Source organism: Colletes gigas, unplaced genomic scaffold (assembly GCF_013123115.1).
Source record: "Colletes gigas isolate AHSC1104 unplaced genomic scaffold, ASM1312311v1 Colletes_gigas_Sc00003, whole genome shotgun sequence".
NCBI classification, from domain to species: domain Eukaryota; kingdom Metazoa; phylum Arthropoda; class Insecta; order Hymenoptera; family Colletidae; genus Colletes; species Colletes gigas.
In genome coordinates, this window is record NW_025106632.1 from 10,395,654 (window position 1) to 10,419,740 (window position 24,087).

The window sequence follows — 24,087 nt, forward strand, 5'->3', positions numbered from 1 at the left end:
CCGGCTACACGGGCTTCTTGGGAACGTTTTCCAGGAGTTACGGACCTCCGGAGGCGTTTCGAATCCAGATAAAGAAAGAGAACTAGAGGGAGGATCTCGTTACGCAAGAATCTTGGTACCCACGATTACTGTTCGATTGTCTTCTGACGTCCTCTGGAGAACCAATTACGGATGTCGCGAGAACTCTTGTTTGGAAACGTTTGGGAAATTGTTCCCAACGTGGACGTCCTCGAAATCATTCCATCTTTCTCGTGATCTTGTCATTCAACTCAATTTCGAATGTGAGTTTTTACTGTTCAAAATTTCGAACTTTCGTGTAATTGTAAAACACTTTGAATACTTTTCCGAGTTCCCCCGAAGAGTACCTGTTCCCCAAAACCAAAGAACGTTATATTTTATTTTCGTTTGCCCGTTTCGAAGATAAAATCTTTGCAATGTTTGTTCCGCTTCCGCTCAAATGAACTCTCAGAGACGGGACCGTGGAAATTTATACGACTGGCGCGTGTAGCTTTTATCGCGCATCCGATGAAACAACTCTATGGGCTGTGAAATTGTTTACATGCACGTTACTAGGCCATCGCGTCGAGTCTATTGGATTTTCATACGCACCTGAACTTCTAAGGCATGGTAAGCAAATATGAGGCCAAGCAGTATCACAGTAGACACAGAGATCAGGGTTTTCAATGCTGTCGAGTAAAACGAGGCCTGCAACATAAAACATCGTTCTCATAAATCTCGGTTCCGGGTATATTGCCCTTATTCTACGAGCACTTAAATTTATGTCGTTCGCCCTAAACAAACAGCAATATGACGCGAACGTGGCGGCCAACGATTTACAGAGGAATCAATTGTCACCATTCTCCTTCGAATCCAAGAATCCAGTAGTAAGAAATCGAGGTAAATAAAATATCATCTGCTTCTCCAATTCAATATCATCGATTAAAATATTCTTTATAAAATACCCGTTATTATTATGTACTTCTTATTTTTTCTACGTCTACCGTTTCGCGTGCCTACATCGTGCAGCTTTTTATAGTTTCATATTTCTATTTATAGCGTAAGGTGCATAACAAATATAATTCAATTAACTTCCGCTCGACGGATTAGAAACGTACGACATACACGGCACTCGTCGTACATTTTGTTGCAAAAGTTTCTCCGCGAGGAAGTTCCAGACGAATTTACACATATTTAATTATCATTAGATATTTACTTTTTAGCAATCGTAGAAAGGAACAAAATTCATTTTCCATGCTTCGAAGGAAGTAGAAACACTGTAGTCCGTCCAACCACTATGGATTATGACTCTTTCACACTGTGCACAGCAAATGGTTACGTCGAAATGACTCTCCACCGCGAATAAATTAACGTAACGAGGCAATTATGAAAATTGCCATGGAAGACTGAAATGGCCTGCAAAATCTGACGAGGTAGGACACGTTACCCATTGTCTATCGAGGTTTCCAAGATATAAATGCTTATTTACAATGAGCAGCGTTACGCGGTACTAATGGACGCGCTTATAGGAAAACGTAGAATTATTCATACCAGGTCACGGGTCGCGAATTTTAACGCTCGAACTAAAATCGTTCCCAATAAACTTTATTTCAATTCGTCCCTCGAAACGTTTCTATCGGATGAGAAATGCTCGACAGTGTAATTAAACATTCATGGATCGACGTATTAATTCCAACCGCGTCTCGTAATGAACACCCAAGGACGCGGAAGTCCTAAAAAGGGTGAAACGACGCGGACTGTTGGGTCTCCAACGAAGAACCCTCGAACCACTCGAACCACTTCCCACCGAGTGTTCTCTCTGTAATTAAATCGAGAACGTCGAGTCGTGGTGGGGGTGGTCGTCCGAAACAAACGGTAAAACTGACTGAAGGTTCCCCGCGGTACTCGGGGCGATCATAACTGTTACCATAAGTAGAGCTTGAGTATTTCCCTTTTCTCTCTTTTCGAGCGCCAACTGAATATCCTTTGACATAATGGCGGCTCTCTTAACGCGAACGAGATCCTCGGGGCATTCGCGGCTACAGTTCTTGCCAATGGTATTCCACCGGGACGTAAATCGAATTTCGACAATCTATGGTCCTTGGAGGTTCGTAATATACATACATTCGTAGGTGTTTTCGCTACTGAAAATTGTCCATTTCTGTATTTTAGCTCACTTGTTCGGTTATAATTTTTTTGAAACAGTACACTGTATGTTTTAAGCAGCGTACAGTAAATATGACACTCTGACAACTTGATAATAGAGCTCCATTTAGGTATACGAATACCAATAAATACGTATGCGTTTACCAAGTTCTCGATTTTACTGTAATATGCGCACTTTCGAACGCTTCTATAGCTTATAAAATGTCTCCCGTTTATCGGCGATAAATAGTGCATTAGAGATGTACGATATTTACACCTCGAAAGCTTCCCGGTTTGTTCGAGGTTTCGCAGAGTCCAAGTTCTGCGAGGCAAACGAAGTTCCCCTGACGAATAAATTTTATTAACATGCCCACGTTCGCGTAGCCACCGATGAAACTTTCCAATCGGTCGGTCGATCAATTTAGAAATGAAGTTCCCGCGTAGGGATGGTTTGAAGAGGTACCATAATACTGTTTATTTTCTTGGAGCAGTCGAATTTGATTGCTACTTACACCCACCCTCGATCGGAACGGCGGTGTTCGAAGGTTTGAGGGAATAAAATACGACTGAAAGTAAAATCAAGTAATTGTCTATAAATCGAGACGGTGAAATATAATTGAACGAATTCGTAAGTACCCATCGAACGATAGGAATCAAAGGTATTTCTGTAAAACCCAGAATTCGCGTTCGAATCATTGGATTAAACTTCGCTTGTATTGGATTTTTCAGACGATTAAATTGTAGGGAGAAAGATGAATCTTTTGGATGTTCCGATTAGATTTCTTAATGGTTGCAACGAGTATGCAAATAGATATGAAAATAATCGATTAACGCAGTCGTGCAATTACACGTTCTGTGCGCCGCGCGCGTCGAAGTGATTCGTGCGAATAATACACAGATTTAATAGTTCCGCGAGCAGAGGCTGCATCCGGTGGCCAGATTTTGGTACGCTGGCGGTGAATCTGTGGCTTCCATGATAGTAGACAGACGGTTAATTAGTTACATGTAAGAGGAAACCCTTGTAACGTTTGATATTGACGTTTGCTTTAAAATTGCACTCAAAACGAATGAAATTGCGTAGATTTCGAGATGTCCTTCCAATTTTAACCCTTTTCAATTGCGACGCTTGATAATTGTATAAAAATTCAGCGGCAGAGAGAAGCTTTTCGAGCATTAATGCAATGAGATGGAAGTAATAGTAAGTAATAATATGGGAAATCTATTTTACGCAAAGAAGCGTTTAAAAGTAAAAGGTAAAAGAACACGCTTGCTCCAATCCCATCACACTTTCCTGACTTTCGTTACAGTTTATTTACCGCGAGGAACGAGCCAAAGCGATTTCCAGCAAACGCATCACCTCGACGATCCAATAACAGATTATCGCCTCCTCAAGGTGACCGACCTCTCTCTTCGTATTCGAAGCGATTCCGATCGACGACCTCGCCCACGTTGCAATCCTGAGCTGAATTTACTCGAAGTAATACGACGTGAACATACTGCGATCTTCCTATTACCTATCACATTTTCATTATTCATCGCGCGCAACACAATCCGCCGTAAAAAGATTTTTATTGGAATTCCGCTTCGAAAAATGGGGTAAAATATAAATAAAGTTCTCAACTTACAAGGAACGCTAGATAAGTGTCTCAAAGATTTGACATAAAACATTTATTTTCAGATACAGTAATGATTCTTGAAATGAACACGAGTGATTCGTAAATTGAACATTCTATCCTTCCCCAACTTGGGGAATCCTCCTCGAAGTCAGTGAATCCGCGAAAGACGTTGTTTGAAAACCGATTGTGGTGATGATTCTTAAAATGAACACCAGTGATTCGTAAATTGAACGTTTCTATCCCTTCCAACCGGGATAAGGATACAGGCGACTCCGAGACTCGACGATATCGCTGCGTATAAATATCTGCTTGCGTCGACGTTCATTTTACGAATCATTGTTGTACGTAAACGTCGAGAAGCAAAGAAAACCGAGAATCAGTCTACCATCCACTAGAGTCGATCCAGCAGACCATTTTAGGAATCGTTCTAACGTTCATAGTTTACCATCGATCGGTGAAAAATCACGAATCGTGTTCTTCAATTTTTCTCTTGCATTTTTCCCCGGGAGCGACGCATGAAATCCGGCGTTCGATCGGTCGAGATTCAATTTTTCGGGGAATTGCCCCTCCGGATTCGAGGAACGATTATTGGCCGATATTCCAGGTGTCCCCTCGTGAAAATCCCCAAGTCTGGAGAATTTTCCGTCCCCTCGATCGACGTGGAAACACACCGTCGCGTGTACAACGACGCAGAGAGCCCCGGCTGCCGAGGCGGAACCGCAATTTTGGACAGCGACCAGCCATAGACGGGCTTTCATCCTATTCGTCGATAATGCTATAGGACTTAATCCCGAGCGGACGCGTGGACGAATCCCGCAGCGTTGCACTTTTCTTGAGTGGGCTCGCGGACTTCGTGAAAAGGGATTATTGATTACAAATGAAATGGAGTCCGGGGAACGGGCCTTTGTCGTCGATAATTTGTTTCTTTCGCCGTGTATTGTTGGCTAAGGAGGATACACGTTCACTGGAAACGGTGTAACTGGTCTTGATATTATTTTGGTCGAAAGTCCAAGACACGTCTCGTAAAAGTACGCGTGGCAATGCGAAATTCAAGGCATTTATTTTTTATTTGTCTTAAAATAAATTAAATAGATAAAGGACCGTCAAGGAATCAATCAATGGAAATTAGATTTAACACTGAATTTATTAAATAACTGAGTTTATTTATATTGTAATCCAATGCTTCCAAGATCGATCGAAAGGTATGCACTTACAAAATTAGTTGGATTTGCTCTTCCATTCGGGCCAAATGTCTGTAGAAATAAGCTTGGTCATAGTGAGTTAATAGATTCTGCATGCTAGCGAAGAACCACTACCGGAACGTGGACTTTTTCTTTGAATCGGTGAGTTCGAACGCTGATCGAACTGAGGGTAGTCGAATGTGCTTGTAACGAGCACCAAGGGACCGATAAAATTTCATCGATACAACGAATATTCACTGTATCGGTTCTAGTTAAACTCACTTTGTTTTTTTAATGGTCAATAACTTGATGAGAAAGATACAATAAAAGGGAAAAATAATTTCATTATATATACACAGGTCGAGGTATTTCATTTTGCATCGCGTACTATTTTTCACTGCGAACGTAACAACAAATTGCGAAAATAATTGCAGCAGAAGGGGATGAATTTCTCAAAATATCGACAAATCGTTGGAAACAGGAAGAATTGCAAGGGAATACTCGTAAATTGCAATCATAATGGAGTTCTGCTCATTATATCCGTGATCTCATTATCTCCGGTCCTCGTTATAACTAATTTCGATGGTACGGCGGGTCTTGGAGTTACGCCGGATTTGCAGATACACGGTAATGCAACCACTTAGTCCTTACGAGGGGATCTGCTATAAAACTAATGAACCTTCAGGCTCAGGCGGCAGAACCACGTTCGTCGAGTTTTTTACTTCCATTACACGGAAGCAAGCGTACATTTTTTTTGTTTTCGAAAGCTTCGTGCAAACAGTCTGCTCCTAACTTTATTTAAACCTCGATATCTGCAAATATATAACTGATAGTTCCAAAAAAAACAGAAAGTCAAATTTTCGATCAAATGGTTCGACGTTTCTGCCCGAAGGGGAAAAACTGTGAACACAACAATTTCTCTCGATTCAGTGCTGTTTATATAGCTCTTAAAAATGTTTGTCGTACGATTGCACGCAAATGCTAAAAATAAACAAAAAAACGACGGTGAAAAAATGTCGTCGACTGTTTAATCCGACCACGTGCTTCCTAGACGCATTTTACCGAACGTAGATCAATCTTAATTACGCGTGTCCGGAATATAAACGCCGTTCGAGCGACAGCGATACGAATTCCAACGCTCCACGGATCGATTTACTTTCCGGGATCGTTCCTTCTAGCCCATTTACTCCTGCCAAGAGGCGCGCGGATTATGAATTTCCGGCTGAAATACAAGCGGCTTGGGACCACGGAGAGGAATGAAAAATGCACTCCGGCTACGCTCAGTTTCGCAGAGACAGGCCAGCTTTGCACGGGTCGCTGCGGCTGGCCAAATTAAAATCGTTTTAATACGAGAATCGCCTGCGGGGAAGCTTATGTGGCCCGTACACACACTTCCTCTCCTTTCTTGCATACGAGGAATTCCCCTTGCAGGCTGCTCACCTCCCGTTGTTTATTCGCGTCGACTTCCTGGGCGTCGCTCGTCCTTCCGTTTTTGTCGTACAACGTGTTTTGCAACCCCCAAACGACGAATCTTGGGGGATTAGATATTGTTTCGCTCACCGGGGATCTCTCGAGATTCTCTATTGGGGTTTGTCAAACGCGTTTGACAAAATATGATCAACTTTGGGAATTCGTCGATGCCGACCGGTTCAGTCTTGTCACGAGCAAATTGTGGAGATCGAATTGTGGCGGCCATTTGTGAATGGAAGGTCGAGGAGTGTATAGATCAATCGCTTGCGAGAGAGACACGAGCGTAGCCCTCTGGCGGTGACTGTGGAACGTGTTGCGTGAAAATTTAAAATTTCAATTCAATTACAACACAATGAAACAAGAAAATATCTATGATGTGTTTATAATTAAGAATCAATGAGAAAAGGAAGAATTCTTATTTATGTACACTTTGGGGTAATCTGTGATAATTCACCTTTTCAGTAACCTCAATTATCTTCTTTTAGTAGGACTATTTGCTAGGAATATCAGTGTAACTGACATTGCACGAAGCATCGACGAGCCACGTATTTTAATTACGAAAATCCGAGCGCAAAACGCTACAAAAGAGACCGGAGCAGCCAAGCTACAAGAGAACTTGGCTGACGGTGAACTTTTCGGTGCTAACCGGAAAGAGTATTGTACTGTCAACACAGCTGATTAAAGGTACAAAGTTTCGAAACCATACTTTTATCATATCTTCAAAGAAGTGAAACTATATAAGAGAATCGTTTCCAATTACAGATGAAAAGTGAAAGAAAAATTTACTTAATTATCCGTACCGTCGTATCACGGTAGAAATATTTTTCTGCCCTATAAATAATGCATATTCATAACAGTAGAAGCAAAATCGTGTCGGATGAATGATTTCGAGGGAACAAATATTTGAAGAACCATGAATACTTTATATTTCTAGGCTGGTTGTAACCCCTCAAGGATTTTATCTATTTATGAAAGGATTTCAGATATTTACGATTAAGCAGTCGCTCCGAAGTCGTAAAGAATACCTTCCTCTTCCTTGAAAAATCCCTGAAGATCCACTTTTTTCTGACCACTATCAATTCTGGCCCCTTTTACGACGTCGGAGAGTCTTAAAAACGGAATTCTCTTCCTTTCATTGTTGAATCTTACTTTTGATGGGCCTTAACAGCTCGAAGAACCCCTTTCATTTTATTGGTATCCTTTACCGTGCGCCCAGTTTATAAATTAACGACTCGATGTTACTATTATACAATTATCGTCGAGACGCTCGTGAATTTCCAAATAAGTACGATGCAAAAAAGAAAAAGAAATATTTCGCAAATAGCCGGCGCGATAAACCTTTGTACCGCGCGAAGATTAGAATTTCTGATATTAAAAGTCGCAGAAACCCTGTTTATTCCGTGTTCCATGGCAGCCGCGACGCCTCAAAGAGAGAATATTTCGCGAGAAAATTGCGCTTTGTAGGTTTGCGAAAGAACGACTTTCCATCTTGAGTGCCGACTTCTTTTTCCATTTTATCACGACTTCGATATTCGCAGGTTAAAGGAGACGAGAGAAAGTAGTTCTAACAAAGAGTGTCAAAGCGTATACAGTGTTCACAATTCTCCGAGGTTTGATCGATCGTCGATGTGCGTCGAAAGGACCCCGGGATTCGTCCATTTCCTTAATATAATCGTTGTAGTTATTGTGTCTTTATCGTGCAAATAGAGAAAGTTTAGCAGTTTCGTTTAGTAAATTATTGATACACAAAATTCAAGTTAATATTTGCTCTTGGTACCTAATTAGAGATGGATTGGACGTATTTGTATTCATTGATTCTCATCCTGTTAGAAAAATAAAACGGTGTACAGGACTCGTTAGCAAGGTTCTATTGCTGGTGGACTCGTTAGTAAGGCAGTTTGCAGTATTTATGAATGTTTTCCCTGAAAATTTGAAACATCCTGCAGCGTCCCTCGAGTTCGCTGTGACGTACATTTTGGGAACAGCCGGCGCAAGCAATTAAATGTAAAACAAGATAAAGCGAAACCGGAGAAATAAGCAGATTTCGGAAAAGTTAGCGCAGTTTGTTAGTTCGAAATTGGAGTTTCATTTTCCAAAGTATTAAAAAAAAAAAAACACGAGAACGAAGGATAAGATTATAATGATCGAAGAGAATTAATGGATTCCATTGTCAGTGTAAACATTGGAGATACAGAAGTGGAACGAGAAACATCGAAACTAATCTGATATGTAATCGCGATTCTCCCTCGTTCTGTAACTGTATCGACGATACGTCAAGGCCCAGACTCAATAAAAATGGCGGCGAATCAGACCGTCGGAGCCCCTCGATTAGTGGAAGCAAAATTGAACAGCTTCCAAGTCATTATCTGCTCTCAGTCTTCGTTAACGTGGCTCGTGACATACCCTTAATGAACTCGCAAGTCACGTAGGGTCTTTGTAAGTTTCTTGCCTCGAAACGTACTTAAACCGAACGTTTTAATCTTGTCGGGCTTGCTCTACACGCAGAGGAACCAAGATCATTCTGTAACGGCGAGTAATTTCTCCGAATAACGATGCACGATCGAGATTCCAGATTTTGCAACGGAATCGAAAAATCTTATTCGGAGTTTTCTATTTACTTTTTCGAGAATCGCCTTTACGATACAGTTTCCCCGGCGGCGCGTAAGGGATGAAGTGGTTCGTACGGGAGCTCGCGTGCAGCTACGTGCTATTATTTTAACAAACTGCAGCTATTATTCTGTCCACGGTGACCGGCTTCGTCACTCTTCGTCGGTTGTTTATTTTGCCCCGGCGACGCGGAAAACGGAAATCGAATAATCGGACGACTAATTTGTCGCGCGAACGCCGCGGAATAAATGAGCGCTCGAGGACCGTGACGGCATGTCGATATGACATGCGTATAGCGTCGCTCATAATTATTCAAACGATAGTGAATTCCAACTTCGCTTCAGCCGAGTAATTACTTTCGAGATTGACGTTTCGTTAACTAACACAACGGCGAAAAATAATTATTTCGAAGATTCGATCGATCTTCCCTCATATTTCTAAATCTAAACCCCGGTCAATGTTCCGGATTTTTATTCTAAGTAACATTTTCGAAAACGTCTGAAACCAAATGATCGAAACGTTCAGCCAATAAACAGTGTTTTCTACGCCCTCGGCAACCACCGCGCTAAGAGGATTAGACCGAGTCTCACCTTTTTGAATCACAAAGGGTGCTCGAACGCCTCATCTCGAGAGCTTCCCTCCCGAACGGAGTCTAGTTTTTCTTAAGTAGCGCTCCCGGGGAAACCCGGTTGGTTCCATACACAAGACAATGTTGCAATATTGGCTCGCGTTCCTCCAGAAATTACCATAATTAGAACCCGATTCCGGCGCCATTCCCATTCGGAGGATTAAGAAGCATCCCTGCACCGAGTTTGCACATTTTCCCACAACAAATTATATCCGGACAAAGAACTCCCGGTGCTTGACGGCTTCTCAAAACTATTCTGTCCCCGACAGTCCGAGCGTAATCGAGCGCCGAGCGTGCATTAGCCCCCGCCGCGCCGGTCGGGCGATTTCAATCATCGTTCGCCTTGGTCTCCGGGCGAGTAGTCGAACATACGTCGATTTCCTCGGCGATGTCTACGCGAACAATGGCCGCATCTGGCCGCGGAATCGATATCAGCAACGAAACGTGTGTGGAAGTTTTCTGTGTGCGCCGTGTTAAGGACACTCGAGACTTTAATCGGGAATCCGCTCGGCTGCTCCCGACGCTCCCTGCTGTAAACAGACCGTGGTAACACGGACCAGGCGGCGAGCAACGCGGAATTAGTAAAGTTTCCGGGGGTAAGGCCGCCGGGCGGATTCGAGCGGGACGTTTGGTCGTTGACGGGAAAATTGGCCGCGTTCGAGTGTACCGTTCGGTTCATACGTCACGGGGCCACTCGAGTTTCGAAACACGAGCCCCGCATAACACGAAATTGTTCGACGGACAGTCTTGGCATTCCTGCGCTTCCATGTCCTTTGCGACTACGCACCGATTTCGAGAAACCCCGTTGGCATTTCGTTTTCATTCCGATTCTCCTGTCACGTTTCACTCACGGCGAGTAAAGCTCGATACGTGTTCGTGAATTTGTTCGAAGATACCGTCAGCAGTCAAATTTTCGCTCGAAACGATCGTCTAGGAAGCTTCGTTCTTCCCTCACGACACGTTATATTTCCCGCGCTCGCCGCCAGAGGGCTATATGCTCTTGTCTTTCTCGCAAGGGCTCGCTGGGAACGAATAAACGAGATTATCCCTAATTCAAACACTGGTGCCTTATAGGGCGTAGTTTACCACGATTAGGTTAAGATATGCATCGACAATGCGACAGAACGTAAAGAAGAATGATTGTCGAGATATTCTCTTAAAATTCTCAACTGTCGTTGCATAATAAAACTACGCAATAAACGAATATTTAAAATAAAAATGACGCCGATACCTTCGTTTTATCTCCCAGAAAACAGTTTCTAACGCTTTATTTGACACGTTAAATCTCCCAGCGCAGTAGTGTGTGGCTCTCACGTGGATATTTCATACCCGTATTTGTACGCGTCGCGCAATCAACCAAAGGTATGCAAAGAACGTGTATATCAGTTATTTGTTATTCGATGGCTCTCTCGCTACCAACAATATACAAAAAACGTACTTCTCTCGTGTGTCGGCGACAATGCGTTAATTGACACGGTCGCACAAAAGCTTCAAATGCAAATAATGCGTGCAGGCAAAACAACCGATGTTGATTCAAAGAAAATGATTCGATTGTCCGAGGCGATACTATATCGAACGATTCGAGGGCTCGAAACGTTTTAAAATTATTAGGTCGTCGTATCAGGTACGAGTGGAAATAAGTCTGATAAAAATTAACGGCTAACGATCGTTGTATCGCTCTATGATCGTTATTGTGCTTCTGCAATGCGCCGCAAAGGATACGTGCACGCAACAACCGATGTTGATTCAAGGAAAACGATACTATTGTCCGAAACGATATGGCCAGCAAAATCAATGTCCATTCGATGGTCGTTCGCCGGGATCGGGGCAAATGATGTCAGTAAAAGTCGGGTTCTATGGTGACGCTAATGCAGACCAGAAGATCGTAACGGGGAACTGTCGACGATAAAGCGTTCGTAACTGGAACGACGCTGTGAACACTGACAGCGATTTTAATCCATTTAGCCACTGATTTCCAGGTGAGTTTCTTCTCTCGGAACGATCACGCGTTGACAACTGTCCGTTCCGAAACTGCATCACCGTCGAAAGCTATCGAAAGCTTAAATCTGCTTCTCCGAGAAGATTAAATGCGAGAACTTACGAGATACACTTTATGATCGAGTTTGCTATATACTTCTTTTAGTGGTTCGATTCCGAGGTCTGAATAATTTCGCATCGCCGCGCCGTGAACCAGGCCACGTCAAATAGTATTCGCAGAACTTTTGATTGATATCGTTTTAAGATCGCTATATTAGAATTCGAACCTGCCAGTCGAATATTAACGAAAACGATACGTGGATTTCAGCTTTTATCCTGGTTGCTGTTATTGTTAAATTTCCTGTTGTATCGGCGAGACTAATTTTGATTAAACGGAGATTAATTTTCAAAAAAGTTGCTTCATAAAAATGTTAACAAAAGTGGAAGTAATCAAAGAACTTTAGGTTGGTCACGTTATAAAATTCAGTGTGTCGACGTGAAGTGGTACGTCAAGTTTACAATGGAGTCGCCTAGCTAGGCCCTTAAGCCCTCCCTAAGGCTATCACTGGCTCTGTGTATACAGGTTGGGCGAAGGCGGGTGACAGAACCGCACGTAGGTTATATCCTTATACACGAAATGAACTGAAAATGCCAGGGAAAATTTCACCGTGCTGCATTTTCAAGAAAATTGATGTCGAAAATTTATCAAGTTCATTGTACAACTCAACACGATACAACTACTACTCTACTATTTATAAATATTGGTTGAAATATTGATGTAGTATCTGTTTTAATTGGTTACAATTATTTACAAAGTAAAATGATCGATAGAAGGTAACGCAATATTCAGAGCAAGTAGAAATAGCGAATAATGGTCAGTTATCAAATCAATTATCACCCTGTCAGTTATATTATATTAACACGTCAAATTGTACGTCAGATTAAAAATATTCCTAACTATTTAGATATCTCAATTAAAAGTGGCTTACACGTTCTGCCTGTTAAATTATAATCGATCAATTTTAAATCGAGCTCAACTTAACGAATTTTTCGCCAAATGGCGGCCATCGTCGCCCACTCGGTATAATAAATAATAAATTTCATCCGTTTGAGTTGGCATAGAACGTGTCAGTTTATAAATAGCGATATTTGACGGCCACAGGTCCGCAAGCTTTAAGACTCACAACGTTTCTATGGCGACGGCATGATCTGTCTTTGCGCATGTCGCGTTCGACCGAGGAAACCGTGGCGTTCGGTTACGCCCTTGGAAATTAGTGGAATACATCTGGTCATTGTTTGTTCACCGAGATATCCACGGGTGGAGGAAGATGAGTTTCGATTGTTCGACACGACGTGCCCCAACGTCACGAGGACCTCCGATTGTTGAGGATTTCTTGACGGTCGATAAGAGCATTTGCATCCGGCCTTGATGAACGATGCTGCGGATAATTAATTTTGCTGCTTAGTCTGAACAGCGTCGCTTGATTAATAATCAGTATTCTTTGGACGAAACTGTCGAGCTAGATCGCGATCATTCGTGGATGCAGAACAATTCGTTTAGCATATTCGATTCGATAAAGGCATCAATCCGTGATTCTGGGAATTAATGTTCGATCAATGGATGTATTTAAATTTAATTAATGCTTGTAAGTTAGGAAACCTCTTCAATACAGACTGACAGAAACACGACTGAAAAATACACCAAAGAGAAGTTGGCATTTTATTTTTTCAGTGGGCGCATTTAAATGTAAATTCAAGGTATTCCATTTTGCAGAAATGAATTCAGAGGGGAGCATAAATGAAAAAGCTGGAAATGGTACATGTTTTCAATTTTTTTGCTGTATCAACAATAAAGAATTTCGCAAAACAAGTGAAATAATGCTTCTCATTATTTTCGAAGGAATCGTGGAATTTTCTATGATAAATGGAATAGGAAATCCTTTAAAATTGTATCATTTTTATACATGTTGCGGCGACAAACGGGATTTGTTAACTTGTCCCGACAAATGAAACAGAATTTTCCGCAGCACGGGCGAACACGAGTTTTACAATTTTAACGAATAACAAGGTCCAGCAAAATTCCCTTATCGATTTGAAATTTTTTATAAAATTCCCTTATTCCTTTGTACAGAGTTACAGAGTTCGGCCACACAAGTACAAGCATGTAAAAATGAGACATTTTTACGCGATGTCCACGTTGGTCAAACTTTGAAACGCTATACCTCCGGATCTGTTTTCCCCGGAAAATTCTGTGTTTCGTTATTTTCCTCGAAAACCAATACAACAAAATTATTTTATCTCTTCAAAAAGCTTTCCTTTTAATGCCATCTTCTAGATTTATTTCTCCTGAATTTTAAACCTAGTATATAAAATTAATATATACTATATTAATATAATCATTGTTAATTATAATTCTTTTATGACGAAAGATCCTGCGTTCGCCAGCAGAGGGCTACGCTCGACTTAACTTTCTCACAAGTGCTCGATCGTCGACCACCTATTAATATATATATGCTCTACGAACGAATAAAAGATGTGATTGTCGAGATACTTGCTTAAAATCCTCAACTACCTTTGCATCATAGGAAAAAATTGAAAACTGATAAAATACAATGAAATTTTATTGCACACCAAAACGGAGTCTGTGCTTCCATCAAAGTAGGTGAACAGAACACGCGAAACAATTGGAAAAAAGAAAATTAGAGGTCTAAGCAATTTTAAGCTAATTCTGAAGGCAGGTGTTTATCAATTTCTCGCTCGAGCGAAATTTGTACGGTGAATTAAATGAATCGTAAGGCCGGGAGTACGTTTGAAATTCGCTGGACAGATAATCGAACGTCCATCGTTGGTCCAGGTGGGCTCGAAAGGGACGATATCGTTGATAGTTTAGGACGTCAGTGGTCGTCGGAGCCGCGATTAAGCCTTGGTACACGCGACGCGCGGGAAAATAACCCCGCCAAAGTGTGACACGTCGGGGAAACTTTTTTTTTTCGCGCGGCGACAGGCAATCGGATGAAATATGATTCCAACAGGAGCGGCCATGAATAGTTTCGTCGCCGGAAACGTAACGCCGCAGGAACTGCAGCGGGTGGATGCGGACCGGGGACTTCGCGATCCCGAGGATTTATATTCGGCGCTCGATCGTGTAAAATTCGTATTCGCGCGTTATTGCTTGTACCGTTAAACGTTGATTGTTTGCCCCGTTCGCCGAATTTCATATTTTTGTTATTCCACGGAGATCGAAAGCTACGCGATTGAAATAATTTCGAATTATTTAATGGCATCGCCGGGGAGCAGACGTTTCCCGGGAATCGTTTGAGTCGTGCAAACACGTAGATTTCATCGAATTAAATACATCGTTGTTGAAATTACACGAGAAAGCTTTTTTTAAAAATAATTTGAACGACAGCTTGTACCGCGCGCTACGATAATTAAATGGCGTCCGTAATCGCAAGCTTTCTTTTTTTAACGAAACGTTTCAACTTTGGTATTCCGGTCTGCTGTATTTTCTGCGAACAGACGCGAAATAATGAATATAGAAAGGCAAGACAAAACATCGAAATTTGTTTCATATATAATTCTGCACCCTTAAAAATAATATAAAGGTCACGATGATATTAATTCCCGAACCAACAGAAACATGGCTGTTAATTAATATTTTAGTATTCCATGTTTCTAAAAGCCTATTGTTCGATTCAGTTGCAAAATTCATCGACATAAAATCTTCTGTCTAATATATTAATAATTAAAGAAGCGTATTTAAATATTGTTTAAAGGACGTTCCCTCGAGTTCAATTCATCCTCAGATAACAAAAGAATTTAATCCTGTAAAGAGACCGGTTTTCATCGACTGTTTTTTAATTATTCCATGAAAGCTACACTTTCGCCGGAAGCGGAAGTGCTTCGTCGTGTGCATCTGATAAAAACGCGTCCGTTCTAGCCGCGAATTTAATTACCGGAAGACGTTACGTTCCGCGGAAGATAAATGAAATTGTTCGCTGTTCATCGTAAAGGGATACACCAACGGTGGTGTGGCATCGCCTCTCATGCTCGCCACCAGAGGGATCGCGCTCTCACAAGCGCTCGACCGATCCCTCGGTTGCTATACAATCCTCAACCGACTTCCTAATATCCTAGTCGTCTAAGGCAATTAAACAGCCTCCCTCTCTGCATGTAACTGGATTTAATTTCGCTTTGTATAGTTTTTTTGGTGCCATTTTTCTATACAAAATATTAAATCTTGCCCCTAGTATAAGTACCTATTCTTAAAACTATCTCGTAAGTAGTTGTTAAGATTACGCGAGCTCTATGTTGAGCCATTAGTCTAAATTGTAGTCCTAGTTATAAGTTAGCCGTTTGTACGTTTAGGTTTATTGTACCCCCTTGTGTATATATTTATAATTGTTTTATTGGCACAATAAACGTTCGTAAAAAAAAAAAGTCGTCTAAGACAGGGCCTGCTAGAAAGCCTTACTGATGAGTCCAGTAGCAGACCCAGACGAAACGTGCTCCCTCTTTTTCTTTTCAGTCTTACGAATTTCAAGAGTTGCTATCTTTAGCGAAGCAGCCCCACAGTGGAAATATATATCGTAGAAATTTTTCGATGCTGAGAAACTGCGCATTCTCGTATATTTAAATAATTTCCCGCGGGGCTTCGATTCGAACCCGACGCGACGGATCATATTTTATTTCGCTCGTCGGTTCGAATTCACGTTCTGCGCCGGAACGTGTTGATCTTACTCGTTTCAAAATAGACCTTCCAAAAACGATTCGATTCCTTCGTACAACACAAATGTAGGACTCAAATCTACCGTTTCTTATACATATATTTCATTTCTCGATCTATTGAAAAATTCAGAGTTTTTAATTTCTTAATAGATCACTCGAAAGATTTCACTAGCAAACTTTTCTATTTTATTTGTACGTTTTAGAAGCAATCTTATTATGTATTTTACGCCATTCTTTGGTTTGTTACATTTAACCTTAAGAATTCCATTTGCATCAAGGCACCTCACACCTGTTAATTAATAAAATAATTTATTTACCAGCGTTGATCGTTGAATTTACGTGGCGTTGTGGAACCCGAATGCACACTAAATTTTCTTGTAGACCCTAACCCCGGAGGACCATTATTATCTGTCGGATACCCAAGAGGAATGAAAAATCGTAGAATGTTTGTTATTAGATCGATGCGTCAATAGGAGACTCCCCCGGTTCAATTTTCATTCCGCATCGCGTATTATAGGGAACAATTCTTAGAACGCGAAAAGGAGTTACTTCGAGCATACAGGACTCCTTGGAGCTTCTTCGACGGATGGGGAGAAAAAAACGGAGCCGCGTCGCTCGCTTATTTTCTTTGACATCGTACCATAGGGAAACACGCGCTACGGAGCTTATTGGAGGAGACGTATAAAGAATTTCCAGATGAAACTTCATCAGAGGCCGGCGAATAAGACACGTACCGAATAATAGTTTCGCGTTACGACTGAAAACGCGACAAATTCAGTAATAAAAATGAAGTACACTTAACGCTAACACTACTGAAAGTGGTCAAAATGATTCGTAAATTTCTGATGGAGATTGTAAAAAATTTACTGGATTTTTACCTTAAATATTTATTTCCATTGCATTATACATTTCTTCCAGTATATGTCGTTTTCATTTCTCTGGTAAAAATGAATGCACCATAAGTGTCAGTTAATTTTTATTAAATTAAAATATCGCAACTTGTTATTAATTTCGGTACGTGAAAGTATTTCTGTATTCTGATTTCTTTGGGTAACGAACGTACGCGCAAGAAATGGCACAATTGTGTTCCTCGTACTCTATAAATTAACCGATTTGTAGCTGGCAATGTGGTCAGGATGTTGTCGATGAACGCCAGAAGCTTGCAGATTGCCAGAGTCCCGATTAGAAATTGCATGAAAATCGAAACGAATACGTCCGCCCGGGGGACTCCGCCCCGTTCTCGTTCTGCCATCTTCCGCCCCCCCTCCCGCCGTGGCGGTGTTCAACATCCAAAATCGTAAATTGTCGACTAGACCCTTCGAGGTCCTTCTGGACCGGCTCGCTTTGAATTGCAAAACAGAACGCTAGGTAATAGCGTCGATGGCGGTAAACACGGAAGCCTCGACGTTATCGCTTTGAAATATCCTCCACGCTCGAGGCACTAAGATTTTTTTAAAGTAACGCTCGATGTTATATTCATGCTCGATCGACTCGAGTGTTATCAACGATTTTTTCCACCGCATCGTTCCCTATTTAATCCCGAATCGCCTTAAACCTGTACCAGATTCTCTCTCCGTCGCCTTTATATCGTAATTAGAGTAACGATTCTTAAAATGAACCCCTGTCGTGATTCGTAAGTTGAACATCTCTATCCTTCTCAGAGCCAATGAAGCACGAAAGACATTCATACGATATAAATATCTGCTGGTATCGAATTTACCCTCCACTGTACGAAAAATGAGTTGACTTTCATTCAACTTCGTTTCGGTGTTTGAATATTTCCACGATCTTGGCGTTTATCAGTTTCCAAAGAGTATTTTGTTTTTCTAGACGAAAAAAATTCGTAATTTTAATATCGACTTTCACTCAAGCTTTGTACACAAAATACGATATCTATTTGGCGACTATTTTTGTTCCAAACAACGAATCGAGTCGCGTAGAGGAAAAACTGAGAAAAAGAAGTATCGGCGGTTGAAAGGAAATTAATCTTCTCGTCTTCCGCGCAGATACCAGAAGATCAAACTCCCGACAAAGTTTCTTGCCTCCCTCGGCGAAATGAATCAACAGACGATGTTTCTCGCGAACTTCCCGTTCCCGGCTACCTTTCCAGTGCATCGTGGCAGTTTTTGTACCGTCCGTTTCAGAGAGACCCCTGTTTCTTCGTTTATTCATTACGCCATTAGTATACATTAACGATCCGAGTGTACTTCGAATAATAGTCGCTTCGCGCGCAAAAACGCAACTCGTGCACGCTAATTGCTGCTCGCCGAACGGTTTCTTTCCAACGAAGAAAGTTAAACGGCGGTTGAATATTTTATACGCCCGTACGCCTCCTCGGGTGAAGTTTCACGCTGCAACGGAAATCCCTAATTGTTATTAGAAACTGAAACGATTACTGTTTCAACCGATACACAAAGGCGTTTAAAATTTTTCTCAGACTTCAAACTCAGAAAATACGTCACACGACACCGACACACGAACCAGAACTTCTTTTAAGCCTAAAAATTAACTTAGTTCTGGATCCAACAGAAATTTATTCCAAGAATTTACAATATTTAGAAAATTACGTGGAAATGAAAAAGGATTGAGGATCAGCCTTAAAAGCGGATGCTCGGCCGATACGTTTATAAATAGAGGAAAGAAAATGGAAGGAAAACAACAAACTGCTCGGTAAACGTTGCCTTTGACGCTAACACGTGCGATCGAGCGAATCTTCTTTTATTTGTTCCTCGCTCGTTAATGCGATTTAACTTGCTCATTCTCTCAACGACCAATCGCGCGTTTTCCGGAGAATTACATCCGACTGCTCGTAGAAAGTCAGCTCTGGTGTTGATAAAATTTTGTTGGAAACGATAGAAAATAGGTAAAATTTGAAAATACCTATAATAAATCTATTTAAAATAAAAAATATCTCAGTTTGCGGGATCCAATGGTCGCTTCGATCTCTCTCCAGATCCTTCGTAGACTCTGTACGTTGTACAAGGATTAGGATAGCTCGACTTCGTAAGCGGCGCGATAAAAATAGGTCAGAGTGCTTTTACCCTTCTGATTGGGATTAAATAACAGAGTCGATGTAGCGTCCTGTCTTCGTCCTTTTTTCTTTCGGGAAAATTATAATTTCCCGAGAAACAAGCACGACGGGGAATCGAAAACTTTTAATCGCCTTTTAATGATCCAAAGATTCGAGCGACCGAGTATTATTAATTGAGTCCGCCGGATTTTAAATCGAAGTCGTTAATTAGTGTCGGGTCGCGAGTTCTGTTTATGGTGCTGCGCTGTTAAGTGCTCGTAACGAAGCTACAAGAACGAACACGTCGGTGTTAATTGCGAGAAAAGTACATCGGATTATTACTTCGTTTAATGTATGCAGTTTCCGTGATATCGAGGACGATTTCCTGTCACCAGGTGGCACACTTGTTTACGAATTCCGCTTTCGAATCGCAATGCCCATTATTGCGTCTTGGTACACAGGTTATTTTCGACAGCCGCGTTATTGCTAGCTTTCCAAGTCCATTTTCGCGGCTCTCTTGGCCCGGAAAAAAAGAAAAAAAAAGAAACGAACTTCACGATCATAGTGCTTCGTATTTATATCCTTGTCGAGTCCCATATCGACATACGTAAGTTCTTAGATCGATAGACATCTCTTTTTAAATATTTACTTTGAATAAATTGGACACTGATTTTGCAGAATTACCAAAGAATATTTGAAAACATCATTTCCACGCGGTAAAGTAGCTCGAAATTTTTTATCTGTCTTACGAAAGATTCGAAGGTGGTTTATCGAATTAATAAATTTCATAAAATATCTCCTATTTAATTTTCTGCTACGTATTGTACGATCGAATGCAACTAATTAAAAGTAAATTGAAGCGCTTGTAAGAAATATATACATATAGTATGTAAACGTTGTAAATGCCTCTGGAATCCGAATATTGGACCTCAATTTTTTATCGAGTAGTTTGACGTGCGATTGCACGCACGCATTGCACGAGATTTATCTGGAATATATTGGAAACGTGATTGGAATTTAATTCATCGTTGAATCGTATAGAAAGCAGCTGTGTATATTTCTCTTTTTATTACGAATAGAATGGTGAATTTATTTAACGTTATATTCGCCATAAACCGTATTACGTATTCATGATTCTTCCTCTTTTTACGATACAACTCAGTGCAAAAACAGCTTCAATTATTTTTCTTTAATAACAATATCAAGAAAGATGCTCTTATTAACTAGGACTGCGCGTTCATAAAACTAACAATTACATTTTATATATGACATATTTTAAGATTTGCCAAAAGTCAAGCACATTTTGACTTTTTACAGAATAAACCGAGTTAACCGTAAAAAATGACCCATACTTTCTTTTCGCGAATATTCATAACCTCGATTAACAAACCAAAACAAACGTTCGGAGGAATACGGCCATTCAAATTTGTATAAAAATTTTCCCCGTCATTTGAATAGCAAAGGACGGAATTAAGTTCCCTCCGGCCTGGTGGATCGTCGTGCATCATTTTCTTTTTTTTTCGAGATCGAAAAGGGAACGAACCGATCCGCGCTGCACGAACCTCCTAAATATAATAACGAAGTCAACCATAAAAACAGCTGACCTGGAAATTTTTAGTTTGATGGATTCGTCCTCCTTACGAAACGTCCGATATACTTTTCGCGCTCTATCCCACCGAAACTTTTACAGCGTATTTAACGGCCGCGCGCGGATAAAAAGCGAATTTCTCACTCGATGGTTTCTCGAGGCTTATCGTCTCCGACGAAAGGGGCAGAGGAATCGTGAAGGATGGACCGAATTCGCCACCTTAATCCTTCGTTGCGACCCATTCTGCCAGGGTTTTTTGGGATTTATCAAAGACCGGACCGCGCGATTCCAGGATCCAATACCCACAAGTCCGCTTTTCTCCCTGTGATTTCATCTTTCTATAGTTTTATACCATGGACAATATCACGCAAACAACGATTTCTATTTGAAATTTATTTAATTTCAATGCCTGTCGTAACGTTTGATATCGAGGCTGAACAAAGATGCTTAATAATTTGCTAGGGGGAGGAAATTAGTTTGAGTGGTCGATCCGTAGGTCGCCTAACGTCGAAAGCTAGGCTGACAATCGACAGGATTACCGCTGACGACCCAATATATGGCCACCTCCGACATCCACTAGGAATGATCGATAACATTCGTAATTTTTATAATTGTATATTCGGAGTAGTAAAAGTATAATGTCTTTCCAAGTTATCGCGACCAAATTATATTAAATCTGTGAGCAGAAGAATGCAATTGTTTCGATTCGTGTTGAAAAGAATTTCCGCAACTTTGCTCGAAATAAACCCGAGTCGAAAAATTCGTATGAAAATTGGCGGTGAAGGTGCGTTATTATGCAAATTTTACTGGGGAATTCTGATGACATTAAGAAAACATATGCCATGTGCGTCCAGCTGGATTTTCGGGGGGTTTAGGATAAACATGAGCGCTCTCAATTCCGAGAAAAAAGCCACGAGGAAGGGCTGAAAAATATTGGTCTTCTCTAAACAGCGTTATTTTCGTTGGTCCTCAATTTACGTCTATTTAATTTATTAACGAATTCTTTTAGGAATATTGAAACGCAAAGTATGCGTGCATAGTGTTTTTGCCTCGTGATAATCCCTTCGTCGACTCTCGCCGCCATCTTAAAGTTCTTCGCTCCGTGCCGAACGCGTGCCAGATTCTGAAAGACGCGCCCCGAATTCCGGATCAAAGCTAATGCATTCTGTTACTTCGTGGACGACGCTTTCCCGGGCCTGATTGAATTTTACAGGTGACACGTCGCGACGCCGAAGACGAGACGCCTTTGAAATTACCTCATCCATTTTGTTGCGAAGTTTTATCCCTTATGTGGCTTTTACGTTCCCGTTCGAACGATCTATTTTAAATATTCTTAATTTCTGCGAGCGTTCGTAATAAATTCTCAAAGAAATTGTTCCCTCAAAACATATGTAACTTAATTTATCATTAATTATAGGAAATTTTAATTCTGAAAAAGCTACAGCAAAATACGAATTATTATATTTAAGGGTAGAACCCTCTACAAAGCTCCCATTTTATTAATTCTATTAATAAAAATATTAATTTGCGTGAAGACCCGCAGTTTAATTTATCGACGATCGAGACGGTCGTGAAAGTCCACGGTTCCGGTAAACAGTATCTAATAATTACAAATTTCACCGCATCAGTTCTCAAAAAAACGTGTGCTGCTTTGACATTAAATATTCTCTTAAATTATCAGTACTTCCATGAATATGCATAAGCCGAATGCGGTAAAAATGATAATGCAAGCCACACATGACCCCAATTTATACTTAGAATAAGAGCGCAAAGAGTAAGTATAATTTAAAGCCCGCGATCGTTATTATAATATCCGCGACGTGATATAACACCCGAACATACTCGGTTTTTTACAGTTAATACCGCGCGGACAGGTTATTATTCCAACGAAATGAGGTTAACAAGATTATCACCTCGCGACTTCATCCTGTTTTCTAGGATTAAAACTAATACATTTCGGGTACTTCGGTGTACGATCTAAGAAAACAACACTTGTTTCACTTTTAAAAGACAAATAATAACTTTTTATTCCGCTCGGTCCAACGAAAGCAAACGAATAATGGTCGACATTTCGGATACGTCGTGGCAAGATTCCAGATTCCCAGATTCATTGCAATTAACGATACCTTTTTCTTAAGTTGATATTAACGTCCTCTCTAAAATAAATCCAACTGTCCTACCGCGTTGTTACGGAAGAAACATGGCGAACGATAGAGTCCCGCCGCGTAGATATGGTGATTCACGACGGACGAAACTAGCGGTCGAACGCATTTTTGTCGAAGAAACGGCACCGGGGGAGAGTTGTTGCCCTCGTAGAGGTTGTACCGACCTGGCATTTATGGTAGGAGGGGGTAGAAATTAATAGAAAACCGTCTAGTTGCCAGCGTGCACGATCCGTGGCGCCAGAGGGGAGATTCGAGGGATACACGCCAGCGAACATGAACTAGTTACTTAAATCTGCTACCACCCTCTTCGACACTGGCATCAGGCCAATGATACGAACCGTCGTGTGGCTGCTACCAATCTACCGTGGTTATCTCAGGAATCTCGTAGAATAATATCTGTTACACGAACTTTCTGACCAGGAACCGAATCTCCTCCATTTCCGTGCCCGGAGGAATCCCTTCGTCCCTCTAATTGTCGATGCTCGACTTCTTCCTACGGTTAACGACCATCCACTGGTGCCTTCGTTAGGACTAATTCGCGAAATAACAATAAATCGAACATTCGGATTATATTATACTATTTACAATATAACATTTAGGTAAAACAAAGTAGTCAAGATCGTAAGAACAGGATCTTTCTTTTTATATTTTTACTCGACATTTTATCCTCCTCCCCCTTCTCATTTGTTGTCACGTTCGTAAATAGACTCTTAGTAGAATTCTATAAGAATAAATATGTTTTTCCAAACTCCATTGATTTTCGTCTGAAATGTTGTTTAATATTTACGCGTATCGATTAAAGTGGATCGTGTTGCAATCCAAACTGCATTGAGAATTTCATACGTTTCGCTGCAATGGTCCCTTTGATGCATTCTAACGTGTTACATCAAGTGCATCGCGATGCATACGAATCTCTTCCTGCTGTTAGGTAACACGGAGCAGTTCTGTGTTAGAACATGATATCGATTATAGCTT

The 24,087-nt window shown here is 41.0% G+C and overlaps 1 protein-coding gene across 1 annotated transcript in view; it reads right to left on the minus strand.

The window, feature by feature from the left end:
• Window positions 1-24,087, minus strand: part of LOC122404818 (small conductance calcium-activated potassium channel protein 2) — a 246,231-nt gene that overhangs the window by 40,505 nt on the left and 181,639 nt on the right. Inside the window, exon 6 of the mRNA XM_043409070.1 lies at window positions 610-705. Within this exon, the coding sequence (XP_043265005.1) occupies window positions 610-705 (96 nt within the window). The remainder of the gene's footprint in view (window positions 1-609; window positions 706-24,087) is intronic.